The sequence below is a fragment of the Equus przewalskii genome, chromosome 3 (genome assembly GCF_037783145.1).
Source record: "Equus przewalskii isolate Varuska chromosome 3, EquPr2, whole genome shotgun sequence".
Classification (NCBI taxonomy): domain Eukaryota; kingdom Metazoa; phylum Chordata; class Mammalia; order Perissodactyla; family Equidae; genus Equus; species Equus przewalskii.
Genome location: NC_091833.1, coordinates 19,635,737 through 19,655,373, shown reverse-complemented (window position 1 = coordinate 19,655,373; position 19,637 = coordinate 19,635,737). Strand labels below are relative to the sequence as shown.

The window sequence follows — 19,637 nt, the reverse complement described above, 5'->3', positions numbered from 1 at the left end:
AGAACAACCAGATGCAATGAGTGGACCCTGTCCGAATCCAGGTTCAAGCCTCTGAGACAAATGGTGAAACTGAATATGAACTGAGTATTAAGTGATAATAAAGAATTCATGTTATTATTGCTAGGTGTGCTAATGGTAATGGTAATTCTGTAAGAAAATGTCCCTTTTTTACCAGATGCATGCTGAAGAATCTAGGATAAAATGTTGAGACATCTGTAATTTACTTTCTTTTTCTTTTTTTTTCTTTTTCCTCCCCAAAGCCCTAGTACATAGGTGTATATCCTAGTTGTAAACCCTTCTAGATCTTCCATGTGTGACACTGCCAAAGCATGGCTTGATGAGTGGTGTGTAGGTCTGCGCCCAGGATGCGAACCGGTGAACCCTGGGCCACGAAGTGGAGTGCACAAACTTAACCACTATGCCACTGCACCAGCCCCTGTAATTTACTTTAAAATACTACAGCCAAAAAAGAAATAGATGAAGCAAGTCTGGCATAATGTTAATTATCAAACGGGCAAATATATACATATATTTTTTTAGAAGTAAATTCAATAAATGCCAAGGTGCAACAGAAACCAGCAATCTCAGCCACTGTTGACGGGACATTAAATGAGTCAAACTTTTCTGGAGGGTAATCTGATAATATGTGTCAAAAACCTTGAAAAATGTTTAAACTCAGCAAGGGCATATTCAATAATTTATCGTTAAGTAAATTTCAACAAAGGATACAAGGATATTTACTTAAGCTTACCGTAGTATTATTGGAGACTGTGAAATACTGAAAACTACCCAAATGTTTAACCTTAAAAGTTTTTCACATAGCCATCTGCCAAGCAATTATCAACAACTGAATTTTGGAAGCATAATTAAAGCTATATTGATATATTTTATGGTACAGCAGCTATGGAAAACAGTGTGGCAGTTCCTCAAAAACTTAAAAACAGAATTACCATATGACCCAGCAATTCTCCTTCTGGGTGTACATCCACAAGAGCTGAGAGCAGGGACTCGAAGGGGTATTTGTAGCCCTGTGTTCACAACAGGCAAAAAGCAGAAGCAACCCAAGCGCTGCTGGCTGATGAATGGATAAACAAAATGTGGTCCTGTATCCATACAATGGAATGTTACTCAGCCTTTAAAAAGGAGATTCTGATACATGCTACGACATGAATGGGCCTTGAAGACATCATGCTGAGTGACATAAGCCAGACATAGAAGGGCTAATACTGTGTGATTCCACCCTCGTGAGGCACTAAAGTAGTCAGATTCATCGAGATGGAAAAGAGAATGGTGAGGGGTTGAGGGAAGGAGGGAGGGAGTGGGGAGCTGCTGTTTAATGGGGGCAGAGTTTGAGTTTGAGAAGATGAAAAAGTTCTGAAGACGGATGGTGGTGATGGTTGCACAACAACATGAATGTATTTAATGCCATCAATTTGAATACTTAAAAAAAATGTTTAAGATGGTAAATTTGATGTTATATATATTTTATCACAATTATAAATAAATATTGATACATTTTAAAGACAAAAAGGCATGTTGCGAAATACTATGTTTGTGTATGATCTCAATTGTTTCATTGACATCTTCAATATTAATATATATTTGCACGCAGGAAAAAAAGCTCAGAACGGTATACATCAGGGCCAGCCCCAGTGGCCTAGTGGTTAAGTTCAGTGTGCTCTGCTTGGGCAGCCCAGGTTCGGTTCCCAGGCACAGATCTACACCATTCGTCTGTCAGTGGCCATGCTGTGGTGGCAGCACACATACAAAAAGAGGAAGATTGGCAACAGATGTTAACTCAGGGTGAATCTTCCTCAGCAAAAACAAAAAAGAAAAAAAAAGAAAGGTATATATCAAAATGTTAACAATAATTATCATTAGGTGCTGTGCTTACAGGAGAATTTTAGTGTCTTTGTGCATCTGTGTGCTTTTCTGTAACTTATAATTTTTCTACGATTAACTTTATGATCAAAAGCAAAGTATAATGACGGGGCAAATGAAGAAGAAACAAAAAGGACACCGATGTTGGCAGCTGATCCTAATGTGAGGATGCCCACGAGGATATTTCCAAATGACATAATAAATATCATCCTCCTTAAGAATCAGATCATAAAAGGCAGGCTAGAGTTTGGGGAAAAAAGACCGACTCAGAAGACAGAGCATGAGGCAGTTCCCTGCAGAATTAAAATAGAGGCACATCCCTGGTTTTAAACAATTCCCAAAACCAGAGTGGCTTCACCACATCTCTGTGTGCCCAGAAGAAAGGACAAGACCAGGGGACTCTCAATACCACCCATCTGAAAGGACAGGCTTGAACCAATGCAGCACTCTCCCTGGGACGCAACACTCCCACCCCTACATCTCTCTCAAGCTAAATCCACGTACAGAAAATATTTTCTAGACAGCAGATATCAAGAGAAAAAGGAGCCTTTCTTTCTGTGGCAGTCCCTAACCACATATGGTCCTGCTCTGAATAGAGGCTTTATGAGGGAGGGTCCAGATACCACAGCCACGGTTATGCCATTGACCACAAACAGCAATAAATAGACATCAGGATTTAGATTTCCCTGCAGCAGAGGCACCCTAAATACTCATGACAGAGCTTCCATCACATTCCAACATCCAGTAAATGTTTATTGAACGCCTACTAAGCAAAGGGCACTATTTGCAACACCATCCCACACAGACACAGAGACACACACACACACACACACACGCAGCTCCTTTGTTCCGCTCAAGGGCTCAGACCAGGAAAGTAATGATTCAGGCTGGAGGTATCTGACCGTTTGATTCTACATGTCACGCTGGATCAGGAAAAGAGGGGCAGAGGCAGAGGGAAAGTATTCGTCCTGAGTAAGGATCAACCAGACACATCACTGCATTCACCACCAGAGCCCTGGACGAAGGGGATTGAATTCCACAATGGAGGCAGAGAGGAGCTCTCAGCCTTCCTAAACCTCCACGGACGGCATCCCTGAGGGGCAGGGTCATTGCAGCCCCCGGTCCTGGAGGAAACGGCATCACCAGGTCTACCCATGCTGGTTAACAGAAATCCACGCCTTCAAATTCTTCTCCCCACCCCTACAAACGATCCACGTCAGCTACCACTTCATCATACGTACTTTTGCCCCCATTGTTCTTCAGGACATTGGAGAGGTTGACAGAGGCGGTGCCTAGCAGTTCATTTCTCAAGGTATGGCAGCTCCAGACCTTCAGATCTAAATGACTCTGGGCCGTAACGTTCCTGGAAAACAAACACTTGATTCATCATATCCAAGCAGATCAGTCGTTCCTATAACTTATAAGAAAACAAGCTATTCTGCTGACATCTTGGAGTGGGGAAAAATCCCAAACAGGAAGATACTCACATCTACCCTTTCCCCGACAAGGCTGACGCTGTAACCATCTAGCTAATAATGAACGCTCTGTGAGCTCAGTGATGTAGAAACACCTGAAGAGAGGTGCCTCGGGTACCAAAGCAGAAGAGTTAGAGGCTTTGCGGGAAACCTGATCTCCCACAGCCCCCTTGGAGCGCCTTCTCTCCCCCATGTTGCTGCACTCAAAGAGAAGGGACTTTCTCTTACAAAATGATGATCTCATTCCAGAGAAGCTCGGAGCTCCCAATTCGCTTCCCAGTCTTCTTCGTCTCACTGGGGAGTCCATCCACAGCCACTTCCACAAACGAGTTAATTCGAGGTTGACGATTATGCACCTTGGGCTTTGCTGACACCACTGGACGGGAAAGAAAGAAAAAGTCAAGGATGAGTCAGAGGGTTCCCAGACGCCCCCCTGTGGCAGATGTTCTTGCTCCTTTTTGCTACTTCTTTTAAAATACAAATGTTTTTCCTGATCTAAAAACAACTTATTTTTTAAAAATGTGAGGATACAAAAAAACATGAAGCATAGGAAAAAAAATCACTCTTAACCTGAAAACACTGGGATAATTATTGTTAAGATGTTGGTAAATCCAGATTTTCCAGACTCTCATCTTTTATGTTCCCAATTCTTCAAAAATTCTTCTCCCGCCTAATCAATTCTAAATGCCTGCAATATAAGCCCCTTGTGTAGACATGCCATAATTCAGTTACCTGTTCTTTCACGAGGAGATTGCTTCCAGTTTTTTGCTCTGGGAAAATTACCACAAACGTAGATATTTACATGTATTTCTAAGTAGAATATGAACCTTTTTTTTTTTAATTGGCCCTGAACTAACATCTGTTGCCAATCTTTTTTTCCTTCTTCTTTTCCCCAAAGCCCCTACGTAGTTGTATATTCTAGTTGTAGGTCCCTCTAGTTGTACTACATGGAGCACCACCGCAGCGTGGCTTGATGAGCGGTGCGAGATCCATGCCCAGGATCCGAACCGGCGAAACTCCGGGCCGCCGAAGTGGGGCACACAAACTTAACCACTCGGCCACGGGGGCCAGGCCCCAGGATATGAACATTTTTTAAACTTCTTATAACTGCTTAATCTGTTCCAAAAGGGTAAACCCATACAGACACCCACCAGTGCTACAGGAATATATCCATTTCACCAAACACTGCATTGCAATGAGTACTATGTTTTTCACTTTTTTCAAATCACATAGTTAAAAAAAAATACTACAAAGATAATAGCTAGATTGAGTGAGCACTTATTACAGACACTATGCTATGCACAAATTATCTAACTGAATCCTCACAACAAACCCAGGAGGCAAGGAATACGTCATCACTGCGTTCTACCCAGGAGGAAACTGGCTTGGGGAAGCTAGGTCATTGCCCCAGGCTACATAGCCAGGGAGCTTCGAGCCAGGATGTGCACCCGGGCAGCCTGCCTCCACAGCATGCTGTATGTCATTACCAGACTTTGCTTATTTGTTCTAATGCTTTTCTTCAATTACTAGTGAGGGTGAATATTTTTTCCATGTGCTTGTTAACCACCTGCATTTCCTCTTCTGTTCATATCCTTCATGTGGCAGCATTTCTGATGTTCATTTGGCACCAGCAAACTAGGAACTCAGAGCACAAGCTAAGCAAGCATATGCCCAGGGCTAGAGAAGCATCGCTTACAGCACATATTAGCCATGGTGCAAATTTCAGGTCGCTAGGACAAAACACATCGAGATGTCTTTTATCCTATGCCCCAAATTGGAGCACATGACTGGCATTCCTTACCCGTGATGACAAGACTGTCCGAGCCTGAGCACCCCTCTGTCAAGAGTTAGCAAACCTTTCCCTCTCAGACCTTTCTGAGAGGTGACAGTCCTATACAGGTTCACAGCTTGGCAAAGGGCAAATCCACATCCGGATTGTTTTTAGCAACTCCTGTCTTCTCCACGCCCAAAAGAACAGTAGGGAGAAAGTCAAAGAACAACAACAACAACAACAATAGTTGTGGCTAAGATTCAGAAGCAATGAGGGATGGTAATAGGAAAAAAGGTGGCAGTGCTGGGACAAGTGGCCCAGAGTAGAAAAATGAAACTTCAAATAGACCAAGGTTAACTGAGGCCACCTGGTGGTGTGAGAGTAGCTCTACATGCAGACCCTTAACTAAAAAAAAAAAAAAAAAAATAGAGCCTAGTTATAATCAGAGTGCATCATTTTGAGCTAGACAGTTTCTTTAAAATCAACCAGTTCAAATCCTTCTTTAATAATTGGGCCAGCTAAGATCCAGATGAAATAACATCCAAAATCACGGAGCTGGTCAGAGGCAGAGCTAAGCCTGGAACCAAGTCTCCCGGCTCCCAGGCCGTCTTTGAACTTGAGCCCATTCTCTGCCATGATATTTCCTTTTTATCCTCTAGCTTTTTTCCCTAGGCTTTTTTTCTTTTTTCTTTCCTCATTCTGACATAAGTTCAGAAAAGTTTTTAGAAAAGTTCTAAGAATAATACAAAGAATTCCTATAAACCCTTCATGCAGTCACCAAAGAATAACTTTCTACTCTATTTGCTTTATTATTCTCTCTCCCCGACTCTCTCTCATCTACATACTCATTTTTTCCTGAAACTCTGCGAGTGAGCTGTAGACACTGTGCCCTTTTACTCCTAAATACTTCAGTGTATATTTCTAAGAACAAAGGCATTTTCTATCATAACCATAGTATAATTATCAAAATCAGGAAATTTAACATTCTTTAATACTATTATCTAATATACAGACCTTATTCAAATTTTGCCAATTGTCTTATCAATGTCCACTATAGCAAAAGAGAAAAGAACATTTTCTTCTGGCCCAGGATCTAATCTAGGATCACACGTTGCAGTTAGTAGTCTTAACTTTGAGGTTTCCAATTTACAGAAAAGTTGAAAGAACAAAACAATAAATAATTGTATACTCTTCACCAATTGACAGCATTTTGCCACATTTGCTTTTCTTCTATCTATGTGTGTGTTTATATCAGTGCTATTCAAGAGAACTTCTGTGATAATGAAAATGTTCTACACCAATGCTGTCCAATGCATTGCCATGAGATACATATGGCTATTGAGTACTTGAAACATGGCTAGTGCCACTGAGGATTTGAATTTTAAATTGTATTAATTTTAATCTTAATGTAAATATTTCTTTGTGGCTATGGTGGCTACCCTATTGGACAGCACAGGATATAAATATATGCTATCTATGTTTACACGTGTGTGTATGTGTGGATCCACACACCTTTTTTTGGTAAATCATTTGAAAATAAATTATAGACATCATAACTTTCCCTAAATACTTTCAGAATGCAACTCCTAAGAATAAGGACATTCTCCCACCATTATTATACTGCACTACCATTATTATACCAAAAAGAATTTAGTCATTCCCTCTATCATTTGCTATCCATTCCATATTCAAATTTCTCCGACTGTTTCAAACATATCTCCATAGCTGTTTTTCTCTCAATCAAGGATCCAACCAAAATGAACAAATTTCATTTGGTTGTTATCTCCTTAATCTTTTAAAAACTAGAATGCTCTCCTTTCTTCTCCCATGATGATTTTTTTTTTTTTTTGGAGGAAGATTAGCCCTGAGCTAACTGCTGCCAATCCTCCTCTTTTTGCTGAGGAAGACTGGCCCTGAGCTAACATCTGTGCCCATCTTCCTCTACTTTATATGTGGGACACCTACCACAGCATGGCTTGCCAAGCAGTGCCATGTCCACACCCGGGATTCGAACCAGCAAACCCCGGGACGCTGAAGCAGAATCTGCGCACTTAACCGCTGTGCCACTGGGCCGGCCCCCACTGTATGCTTCTTATTGTACACAACAGATTGTCTTCCTATTGGGGATGCTAATTTCATCCCTTGGTTAATATGGGGTCTGCCAGGTCTCTCCTCTGTAAAGACATACTTTCTTCTCTGCAATTTATAATTAATCAGTGGGGTGATATTTTGAATGTTTCTTGTTCTTAAAAGAGAAGCCAAAATAAAGGTCTCAAGTTTATGTATAAAGTTTATTTACTGTTTGATGAACTATAAATGCCAGTTTCTTATACATGGAGTCATATCTTCACATAGGAGTCAACTTTTAAAGTCAATAATTAGAAGCAAAAATCACATATGGCCAAAATTATACCATTGGAATAATATTGTCTTTCAATAGGTTCCAAATAGCCAGTTTTTTGCTTTCTTGTGCTGTTTTTCAATGTTTCTTGAGTTAAATATCATACAAAATAGCTGGCTTATGTTTAAGGGCCTTGATGTATTTAAAAAACGTATCTTGAGACTCTAGGATTGCTCTACAGAGAGGCACAAGGGAACCGAGGCAAAGAGAGGGAACAGCATAGTAACATCTCCCAAATTACTCTACAGGCTCTACCTATGAAACACACCAGAGGAAGAACCACCCGCACTATTTAAAGTGTTGTTTCTCTCTTTCTCTTCCTGCCCCACCATTTTCCTGGATCGTATATGGAATCCCTAGAGGTTAAACGCACATATAAAGAGATGCACCTGTATTATCAAGCTAGCCCTTTCCACGCTAGTAAGAAAATCCACACTGAGGAAAGGCAACAGAGGAATCTCTAGAAGTTAATGTGTGTTCCTGAATAACTTGACCCCAAAACAGAAACCTCAGGCTGTCACCAGGTTCCATGGGCGGGCTTCTGTTTTGACCTAGGCTTGCTAATTGTTAGATAAGGTAGTAAAGGCTGTAGTTCCAAGTTCAAAACCCTATCAGTTCACTCTAATCCTTCTTCCTCCTCAAAAGGGCTGGAGTAGTCAGGAGACGTCAAGAAAAATAATTAAAATGTTTCAAGACTCTAAAAAAAAAAAAATCAAGGGGCCGGCCCTGTGGCCAAGGGGTTAAGTTTGCGCGCTCTGCTTCAGTGGCCCAGGGTTTCACTGGTTCAAATCCTGGGCGCAGACATGGCACCGCTCATCAGGCCATGCTGAGGAGGCATCCCACATGCCACAACTAGAAGGCCTCACAACTAAAAATACACAACTATGTACCGGGGGACTTTGGGGCGAAAAAGGAAAAATCAAATCTTAAAAAAAGTAATAAAATCTTAAGAAAAATCAGTAACTCAATAAGAAATAGGCAAAGAATATGAACAGGCAATCCACAGCAAAAGAAACACAAATTTCCCTTAAGCATATGCTAAGATGCTAAACACCATTATTATTAAAGAAATATAAAATAAAACTATGCTGAGAAAACAATTTTTTATGAATCAGAGTGGAAAAGATAAAAGAAAGTCTGACAACACATTGTGTTGGTAAAGATGTGGGGAAACAGACACTCAGACACTGCTAGAAAAGTATTCCTTCCAAGGAAGGTGACCTGGTTCTCAAAATTGCAAAAATACATCCCCTTTGATGCATCTTGGAAGGGACACACAAGAAATTAACAATCCTGGTTTCCTCCAAGTGGAGGCACTGAGGGGATGGAGGAAAGAAAGAATTTTAAAGTATGTGAATGTATTTTATAAATGAATAACATTTAGATTGCAAAAATAATAATGAAAACTACTGATAGATAAAATTTTGCCTCCAGATGACCCTGTTGAGAGGCCTGAACTCAGATTCTGGTCCCCCATGCCCAGGCATCTCTCAGTCCCATGACTCTTCTGCAGAACTAAAGTGACAAAGCAATATTCTTCCATTTAAGCAATATTTATTGAGGGCCCACTATGTGTCAGACACTGTTCTAGTTGTTGGGGGTATCAACAGTAACCAAAACAAAAACTCCTGTTATTGTGATGCTTATATTCTATTGAAGGAGACAGTCAATAAATGAAATAGATAAAAATATGTACTATGTTAAATAGTGACAAGGGCTGAGAAGAAAAATATAAAGTTGGGAGGGGGACAGACGTGAGGAAGTCAGGGAGGTGGGGAGATTTTACATGGGGAGATCGGGAAGACCTGGTTGAAGAGGGCGACCTTGGAATAAAGACCTAAAGAAAGTAAGGAAGCAAGCCAGGTAGATATCTGAGCCAAAAGCATTTCACTCAGAGGGAACAGCAAGTGCAAAGGCCCAGAGGTGGGAGTGTGCCTGGTACACTCAACAAACAGCAAGGAGGCCAATGTGGCTAGAGCAGCAGAAATGTGGGAGAGTAACAGGAGCTGAGAAATGGGGAGTCACAGCATGTGGGATCTTCAGCTTTTACTCTGAGTGAGATGGAGAGCCCTTGGCATTTGAGCAGAGGAGTGACAAGAGTTAGCTTACATTTTTTTCTTTAATTTTTAAATATTTCTTATTTATTAATTTTTTTATTTTACTCTATTTTTTGAAATTGAGTTCATAATAATTTACATCAATGTGAGATTTCAGTTGTACATTACTTCTTGACTGTCACCACATAAGTGCTCCCCTTCACCTCTAGTACCTACCCCCGACCCCCCTCCCCTGGTAACCACTGAGCTGTTTTTTCCGTCCAAGTGTTTGTTTATATTCCGCATATGAGTGAAATCATCTCGTGTTTGTCTTTCTCAGTCTGGCTTATTTCGCTTAGCATAATTCCCTCCAGCTCCTGCCATGTTGCTGTAAATGGGATGAATTTTTCTTTTTTTATGGCTGAGTAGTATTCCACTGTATGTGTGTGTGTGTGTATATATATATATATATATATATATATATATATATACACACCACATCTTCTTTATCCAATCATCAGTCAATGGGCACTTAGATTGTTTCCATGTCTTGGCTATTGTGAATAGTGAGCTAGCTTACATTTTAATGACATCACTGGCAGCTGTGTGACCAACAGAATGAAGGAGGGCAAAGGGCAGAAGCAGGGAGGCCAGTTAGGGGCTATCGCCTTAATCCAGGGTGGAGATGATGGCAGTTTATGGGACGGTGGGGGTGGCGAGAAGTGGCTGAGCGTTGGATACATCTTGAAGACAGACACAACCAGATTTGCTGATTGGTTGAACACAGGATACAAGAAAGAAAAACCAGAAGCTCAGTTCCAGACACGTCACATTTTAGATGTTTACTAAATATTCAAGGGGAGGTGACAAGTGGGCTACTAATATATAAATCTGGAGTTCAGAGGAAAGGCCCCAGCTAGAGGTAGAAATTTGGCAGTGATCTTACATTGGCATTTAAAAGCCCAAGGTTGGATGAGATCACCTAAGGAATGAGTGTAGACAGAAAAGAGCCCTGAGAAGGAATGAAGGAATCACCATTTCAATTTGTGCCAAATGTTCATATTTTTCCTTTTTCAAGAATTTCAGCTCCAGTATGACAACCCTATGAGAATGAAAAGTTACACTCTTAAGCCATTTCACAAGATTAGGCTCTCCTGACCAAGGTGTGGTATAATCCCACCTCTTCCCCACAGACTGGGCTAGAACTCAACTGACAAACACTTCTCACTGTGCCACTCACCTTTCAAAGTGAGCTGAGACTTCTCAAAAGGCAGGGCCACTCCTGCCCGGCTGGAGCTGGCAGATGCCATGTCATCACCAGGAAACTGCAAGACAAACACAGCAGTAGGTTTAGAGACTATCTGGTAACAGATTGAGGAGCTAGACCCAATTTTAACGCAGTATTGCACCGCATAACAACATTTTGGTCAATGACAAATTGCATATACAAGGGTGATCCCATAAGATTAGTACCATATAGCCTAGGGATGTAGTAGGTTATACCATCTAGCTTTGTGTAAGCACACTCTATGATGCTCGAAAAACGATGAAATCACCCAACCATGCATTTCACAGAATGTATCCCTGTTGTTAAGTAATGCATGACTGTATTTGAGTTTAAAGAGACAGAAGCAGGAAAATATAAACATCCAACAACCATCACCATGCTACTTTCAGCACAGTGGTGTTATCTGTCTTGTAATAACTATTGAAGCTGGATAGGTCTTGGACAGCCTAAGAAAGACATAGCATTGTTATATCAAAGTCTGAAGGAGGGAGAGCCTAATATAACATTTCCAAAAAGAAAGTCAATAGTTGAACAATAAGAAAATAAAAAAATTCAAGCCAGCCCTGATGGCCTAGTGGTTAAAATTCGGCAAACTCCACTTCAGTGGCCTGAGGGTCCAGTTCCCAGGCGTGGAACCACACCACTTGTCTGTAAGTAGCCATGCTGTGGTGGTGGCTCACACAGAAGAATTAGAAGCATTCACAACCAAAATTACAATTATGTACTAAGGCTTTGGGGAAGAAAAATAAAGAGAGGAAGATTGGCAACAAATGTTAGCTCAGAGTGAATCATTCCCAGCAAAAATAAACCCAATTTTTTAAGTGGACAAAAGATCTGAATAAACATTTCTCCAAAGAAGATATAGAAATGGCCAATAAGCTCATGAAAAGATGCTCAACATCATTAGCCATCAGGCATCCCTGTCACTCCATCTTGGCTAGAAGCAGAAGTCTATCTTGCACTTTGAACAGATCTTTGCTCATATGACTTTGTAACATCATCATTTGTCATCTGGAAAATACTAGTTCATTGAGTTTTGTAGATATTCTGAACGTTAACACATTTCGTTATACTATAATATCAAAAAAATCACACTTCTGAAAATCACCACTAATCTTATCAGACAAGTCTGGTGTATTGGGAAGCTGTCAAGCTCTTGGTGGTAGATCTAAGTGTTTCAAAACTCTAAATTTCACTTAAAAACTCATATTTTATCATTGGTAACAAACTCTGTCAGTTGTTCTCCTTGAAGTGACAGGCTCACTTCATTCATTTTCAAGAAAAAACTGCCAAATACTCAAATCTAGTAACCTTAGTTTGTCTGTTAGTTTCTTTAGCTAAAATGGTATTTCAAGAAAAAAGCAACTAATTCCACTCTCAATTCAAACAATCATACAAGTGCTTTTTCTCAACACAACCATTATATTCAGTATGCAGCAGAAGTGTGTCAGGCTATTTCCCATTTCATCACACAAAATATTAAAAAGACGTGCACAAGGGTTAAGACTTTAAAAAATTAATAATTTGTAAATTATGCTTCATCAAGCAGATTCTTAAGCAAAACTGGATTTTCTTTTCTTTTCACTGAGTATACTATGGTGAGGAATATAATGACAACAGCACACATTGGTGGCACTGCCCTGATTCATAATATGGCACCAACAGTTTTACTCACCTTTGCTTTCACACCTTCAGTGCAAATATGATCACAGTGAAAAAGGCAAATAAAACTATTGTGAAAATAGCTTTGATCTTGCAAAACCCTTAAAGTCCTGAAGGGCTACGAGAGGTCTGAGGAGAACTTGAGAACTTCTGCTATAAAAACACTGTAAAATTCCTATTCTATTCAACATCATTCTTTCATTCTATTTGTACCTGATCTCTCCTCCTAACTTCCTACTCTAAGAGTTGTTTAGCCATAAAAATAGTTATTAACTCACCATATTACCCTAAGAATGGAAGCCCTTTAACTGAGAATTAAATGCAGCTACAGTTAAATCACATTGATTTTGACATTTTCCATAGCCAAAGTCAAGTAATTTTTTTTTCTCCCCAAATCCCCCCAGTACATAGTTGTATATTTTAGCTGTGGGTCCTTCTAGTTGTGGCACGTGGGACACCACCTCAGCATGGCCCAATAAGCAGTGCCACATCCGCACCCAGGATTCGAACCGGGAAACCCTGGGCCGCCGAAGTAGAGCGCGAGAACTTAACCACTTGGCCACGGGGCCGGCCCCCTAAAGTCAAATAATTTTATGCTTCAAGATTTTAGCCAAAACAAAACAATTTGCCTTATTTATAAGATACAATCAGTCCAAAGAAATTTAAGTGACTAGTTTTTTCTGGACTAGTCTGTAACAGGCACTTTACTTCAATCTAACATACGGAGTAGGAGTGGAAACCTCTGACATGTTATAGATAACATATAGGAATTCAATACTGGAATATAGGAATACAAGGCTGAAACTATTCTTATCAAGAGCTCTAGAGCCCAGACTTCCATGTTATTAAATCCAATAGTGAATTTTCAGTCCTCGTCTTATGCGACCAATTGGCAGAATCTGACACAATGGATCCCTCTTTCTTCCTTGAAATGTTCTCTTCCCTTGGCTTCCAGGGCACCACACCTGCCTGATTTTCCTCCTGCCTCTCAGGCTGCTCTTTCTCAGCCTCCTTGTTGACTCTTTCTCCCCTCTTGGACGTCTAACCATAAATGTTCCACAACTTAGGCTTGCACGTCTTCTCTTGGTTATCCCATGCTGTCTTATGGCTTTAAACACCATCTGTCTGTTGACAATCTCAAATTGGCACATCCAGTACGAACCTCACCAGTGAACCTCAGATCCTCTTTGTGCACTGACACAACTGAGCTTCTGACATTCCCCCTCAAACCTGTTCCTCAGCCTTCCACATCTCAGTTAATGACAACTCCTTCCATCCAGTGGCTCACGCCAAAATTCTGGGGCTCATTCATGCTTCCCCTTTCCCTCTCACACTCCACATTCTATCTGTCAATAAATCCTGTTGGTTCGACCTTTAAAATTTTTCCACTAACATTTCTCTCCACCTCCACTGTCACTGCTTTGGTCCAAAGCACCATGATCTCTTACCTGGATTATTGTTTTTCCTGCTTCTGCCCTCCCCACCCTTCAATCTAATCTCTACCTTCAGCAGAGTGATTTTTCTTAATATGTAAATCAGATCCTGTCACGCTGCTATTCAAAACCATCCAGTGGCTTCCCATCCCTATCTCAGAGTCAAACTCCTCAAAATGACCTACGTGATATGCTCCCCCCACTACCACACACCTCTCTAACCTCATCTCCCATTTCTCCCCACTACCCCCTTCCCCTGCAGCTACACAGGTCTCCTCCCTGTTCCTTGAACATGCCAGATATGCTCCCCCATCAGGCTTCTACCGCTCCATCCAGAATGTTCTTTCCCCAGGTGTCCACATATATGGCTTATTCCCTTAGTGCCTTCAGGCATTTACTCAAATGTCACTTTCTTAAGGGGTCTTCCCTGACCACCTCATCAACCCCATGTCTCCACACACATTAGTACCCATCCTTCCTGATTGTACTTTTTCTCCTTTGCATTTATCACTGACATGACTTGTATTGTATTTATTTATTCTATGTATTGTCTCTCTCCCTCCCCTGGAACGTAAGCTCCAGGAGGGCTGAGACATGTGTCCCATCTGTTAGCCCTGGAGCACTAGTGTCTAGAAAGGTGCCGGGCTCTTAGTAGGAACTCCATAAATATATACTGAATGAATGAACTTGAGCATGAATTTTCTGAAATTCAAAAGGATGATTTTTTTTTTATTGAGTTAATGATAGGTTACAATCTTGTGAAATTTCTGTTGTACATTAATGTTTGTCATTCGTGTTGCAGGTGCACCACTTCACCCTTTGTGCCCACCCCCCACCCCACCTTTGCCCTGGTAGCCACTAATCTGTTCTCTTTGTCCACGTTTTTAAATTCCTTATATGAGTGGAGTCATACAGAGATTATCCTTCTCTAACTGGCTTATTTCACTTAACATAATTCCCTCAAGGTCCATCCATGTTATTGCAAATGGAATGATTTTGTTCTGTTTTGCACTGAGTAGTATTCCATTGTATATATATATACCACATCTTCTTTATGCATTCATCTGTTGATGGGCACTTAGGTTGCTTCCATGTCTTGGCTATTGTAAATAATGCTGCAGTGAACATTGGGGTGCATAGGACTCTTGGAATTGCTGACTTCAAGCTCTTTGGATAGATACCCAGTAGTGGAATGGCTGGATCGTACGGTAGTTCTATTTTTAATTTTTTGAGGAATCTCCATACTGTTTTCCATAGTGGCTGCACCAGTTTGCATTCCCACCAGCATTGTATGAGGGTTCCTTTTTCCAAAAGGATGATGTTTTGACTCCCTTAGACTAAATATATTTTGGTAAAGCAATAAAAAGATCAACTCTCTTTCTACCCATCAGATGAGCAAGAGATTATAAGTCTGACAAGTGTTGGTGAGAAGCCTCATACACTTCTGGGGGCAGTGCAAACTAGATGGTACCTGGCAACCTCCGGTAGAGTTAAAGATGCATATATTGTATCTCCCAGATTCCACTCCTAGGTATTTGGTAGGGGAAAATCTTCCTATACATGCTGTTCAAAGATGTTCATCACAGCAACGTTTATAATAGAAAAATCTGTAAATAACCTAACTGCCCATCAATGAGGGAATGGATAAATTGTGATATATTTATAAAATGGAATGCTATATAGTACCTGAAATATACCAATTCAATCTACATGTACAAATCCCAAACAATCATGATAAAAGAAAAAAAAAGCAAGTGGCTGCCTAGATATAGAGTGATGCCACTGATATGCATTTGAACTTACACAAAACAATTGTTGTGGACACACACAAACGGAATACAAGTATAGAAGCATGGCCACGAAGGAACCACACCAAGTTCAGAACAGAAGTTATCTCTGGGGTAGTGGAGGAGGGAGCGGGGGAAGTGGAGTGAGGAGAAAGACCAAGGGAACTTCAACTGTATCTGCAACATTTTGTTTTCTTAAAGAAAAAAGTTCTGAAGCAAATATGGCAAAATGTTAATATTCATTAAATCCAGATGGTGGTTTTTATGACTGCTTGTTATCTTATTCTCTGAACCATTTCATATGTTTGATCTTTTTCATAATTTAACAATAATTTTAAGGAGGAAAAAAGATCCTATCTTGAGTAATGAAGGAAAGATTAATGATTATAAATTAAGCCTCAGGGCTTTTAGTAACAGAGGTTAAAGCACTAAAAGCTGGAAATGCATTATTTATAGACTTTAAAAATGAAAGAATATTTTTTAAATCTTTAAATCTATTGGGACTCCTTCCTTCCTAAGGCAACTTGACTGAGGGTAGTTTTTAAACTAGCTTGTTCTCCCTGAGCTCTAGCTCTTTTTAGCCTTTGGTCTGAACTCAAGAGAATTCAGGAGAATGAAACTCGAAGCCCCCGGACAGCCTGTTAAATGCAAAGAAAGACCAAACCTCTTGATCTATACTTCATGGCCCTGAAACAAAATCGATCAGATAAATTCTAAAGAAGGCACAGAACAAAACTGACTGGGAAGGCAGGAGAAACAGAGTAGGGACCACCACCATGTTTTCTTTCTGCAATATCTTTCCTAATTACAGTCCATTGTTTACTAACAACAATCCATGTTATTACCTGGGGCTTTGTCTGTCTTCACAGATCCAATTAGCAAGATACCACCCTGACATTACAAGGTAGATATCTTGAATCGTAAAAGTTTTCCAATCCATGTATAAAGAAAAAGAGCCAGGGGCTGACCCCGTGGCCGAGCGGTTAAGTTCGCGCGCTCCGCTGCAGGCAGCCCAGTGTTTCGTTGGTTCGAATCCTGGGCGCGGACCTGGCACTGCTCATCAAACCACGCTGAGGCAGCGTCCCACATGCCACAACTAGAAGGACCCACAACGAAGAATATACAACTCTGTACCGGGGGGCTTTGGGGAGAAAAAGGAAAAAAAATAAAATCTTTAAAAAAAAAAAAAAAAAAGAGCCAGTACTACAGAAGGGAAGTCAGATCTGACCCCATCTCAGTCTAAGGACTTTCAACCGATTAGCTTCTGCCTCAGGGCCCCATATTGGACATGGTTCCTAACAGGCATGAGGTCTAAACCCTCACTACCCACTACAGGAAGCTTATGCAACCTGAGACCTAGAATTTACTCTACACCTGTCTCAGCAACACAAACAGATGACTCTGTACATGTACTCAAGTAATTTTTTCTCCTGCTAATAATGATGATAAGTGTTTGCATTCAAATCACTCCAAAAACACTGAGTTAGCATAAGCCTGGGGCAGGCAAGGGGAGGAGGGAGAACAACGTTTAAAATATCACCAAAAGTTATAGGTGCACGAAGAATTTCATTACTGAAGGGAGCAATGGAAGGGAGCAAGGGATCTGCTAAGTCCAGTAGATCTACCCAAATGTCTTAAAAAAATAAACTGTCCTCTGAACTTATCCTCTCTATAAATCATGACAAGCGCTTTCTAAAATAAAATATAAAATAATAAAGTAGGAAATAAGAGTACATCATACATAAAAGAAAGTATTATTTCATAAAAAGTTTCTTCAGATAAATGGACATTTATATGTACATGTATAATAGGTCATGATATAAAATATATGTCTTACTAAAGGTTGGGGTCAAAAAATCTGGACAACAACTGCTCTACAACAATCCCATTTTAGGTAAGGTTTTAGATTGGAGACACTCACAAACACCACAGAATTAAGCAAATGCTAAATTGGGGACTAACTAGTCACTCAGAGAAATGTCATCGGTCTATCATCATCTTAGGTCTGAGAAATTTTCCCACATCTAGGTAAAACAATTTCATGGGCTTGGATCAAAGGTATTCATTTGATCATTCAACAATTATTGAGCATTTATTCAGTATCATGCACTGTTTTTGCTGCTAGTATATATACGTGAATAAAATAGTAAAAAAAAAAAAATCCTGCCCTACAAGGTTCTCCTGGAAAAGAGCCAAGAATGATCCCCTCCTGGCTCTGGCAGGGGAAGGGGAAAGTAACCATTGTGAAGTACGCCCATCTCCCTGACAATGGCTTTCTCTCCAGGGAAAAAGACTTTACCAGAGCCTTATCCTAACTAGGGGGAGGAGATTTCCCTGACTCAGGCCCCCTCCAGCCTTCTTGTCTCACCTGTGGGGGAAAACAGCTAATAAATACTTGTAAAGGTCACAGCCCAGGGACAAAGAGCCACTAAAAGACTGAGATTTAATCATAAGATTACAAATGCTTCCCCTCCCCCACACTTTACCACCCATATAATAACAGTGGATTACAGCTGAAAGAGCTAAAAGGCACACACTCCATTTAAGGAGTTCTTAGCGAAGACCAAAGATAACAGGGGAGAGAAAAAAAAAAGCATACCAGAGGAAGTTGAGGTCTCTGGTACCTACAGTTACAGCAATCAGGAAACACAAACCAACTCCTAGCCAGATTAACATAAAACCCCAAAGGCCTATTCACCTCAGTTTCTATTATCCAATACACCATGTCCAGCTTTCAATTAAAAATTATAAGTTATGCTGAAAGGCAAGAAAAAACAGTGTGAAGAGACAAAGCAATCATCAGAACCAGACTCAGATATGACACAGATTTTGGAATTACTGAACAGGGAATTCAAAATAACTATGATTAATATGTCAAGAGCTCTAACGGAAAAAGTAGACGACACATAAAAACAGATGGGTACTGTAAGCAGAGACACGGAAACTCTAAGAAAGAATCAAAAGAAAATGCTAGAAATCCGAAACAGTGTAAGAAAAAGGGAAAACACCTTGATGGGCTCATCGGTAGACTGCACATGGCTGAAGAAAGAATGAGTGACCTTGAAGACATGTTAACAGAAACTTCCCAGGGGCCAGCCCGGTGGCACAGCGGTTAAGTGCGCATGTTCAGCTTCTCAGCGGCCCAGGTTCACCAGTTGGGATCCCGGGTGTGGCCATGGCACCGCTTGGTACGCCATGCTGTGGTAGGGGTCCCACGTATAAAGTAGAGGAAGATGGGCATGGATGTTAGCTCAGGGCCAGCCTTCCTCAGCAAAAAGAGGAGGACTGGCAATAGTTAGCTCAGGGCTAATCTTCCTCAAAAAGAAAAAAAGAAACTTTACAAACTGAAGTGCAAAGAGAGAAAGAAATTTAAAAAGAAAAGAAAAAGGAACTTCCAAAAGCTGTGGGACAATTTCAAAAGGTGCAAAATATGCATAATTGGAATACCAGAAGAAGAAAGAACACAGGAGAAGAAATATCTGAAGTAATCATGGCCAAAAATTTCCCAAAATTAATGACATACACCAAACCACAGATCCAGGAAACTCAGAGAACATCAAGCAGGATAAACACCAAAAAAAATAAATAAATTTTAAAAAAATTACACTTAGGCATAACATATTATTATATTCAACCTACAGAAAACAAAAGGTAAAGAAAAAAATCTTAAAAGAAACCAAAAGGGAAAAAACACCTGAACTACAGAGGAATAAGGATAAGAATTACAGTAGCCTCCTTGCCAGAAACCATACAAGCAAGAAGACAGTGCAGTGAAATATTTAAAGCATTGAAAGAGAAGAAGCACCAACCTAGATTTTGTATCCAATGACGTCGTCCTTTGAAAGAGAAGGAGAAAAAAGACTTTCTCAAACAAAAACCTGCCCTACAGGAAATGTTAAAAAG

At 40.4% G+C, this 19,637-nt stretch overlaps 1 protein-coding gene across 6 annotated transcripts in view; it reads right to left on the bottom strand.

Annotated features, from left to right (window-relative positions):
* The window catches only part of WWP2 (WW domain containing E3 ubiquitin protein ligase 2), a 138,163-nt gene that overhangs the window by 103,979 nt on the left and 14,547 nt on the right, over positions 1-19,637 (bottom strand). For 4 of the 6 annotated variants that reach the window (XM_070613804.1, XM_070613807.1, XM_070613806.1 and 1 more), the window contains exons 2-4: positions 10,805-10,889; positions 3,585-3,732; positions 3,123-3,244 (exon numbers count right to left, since the gene is read on the bottom strand). In XM_070613804.1, coding sequence (XP_070469905.1) covers positions 3,123-3,244; positions 3,585-3,732; positions 10,805-10,874 — 340 coding nt within the window. In that variant the 5' untranslated portion in view covers positions 10,875-10,889. Of the gene's footprint in view, positions 1-3,122; positions 3,245-3,584; positions 3,733-10,804; positions 10,890-16,579; positions 16,744-19,637 lie in introns of those variants that run through there. The other 2 variants (XM_070613805.1, XM_070613808.1) reach the window with 1 other exon arrangement.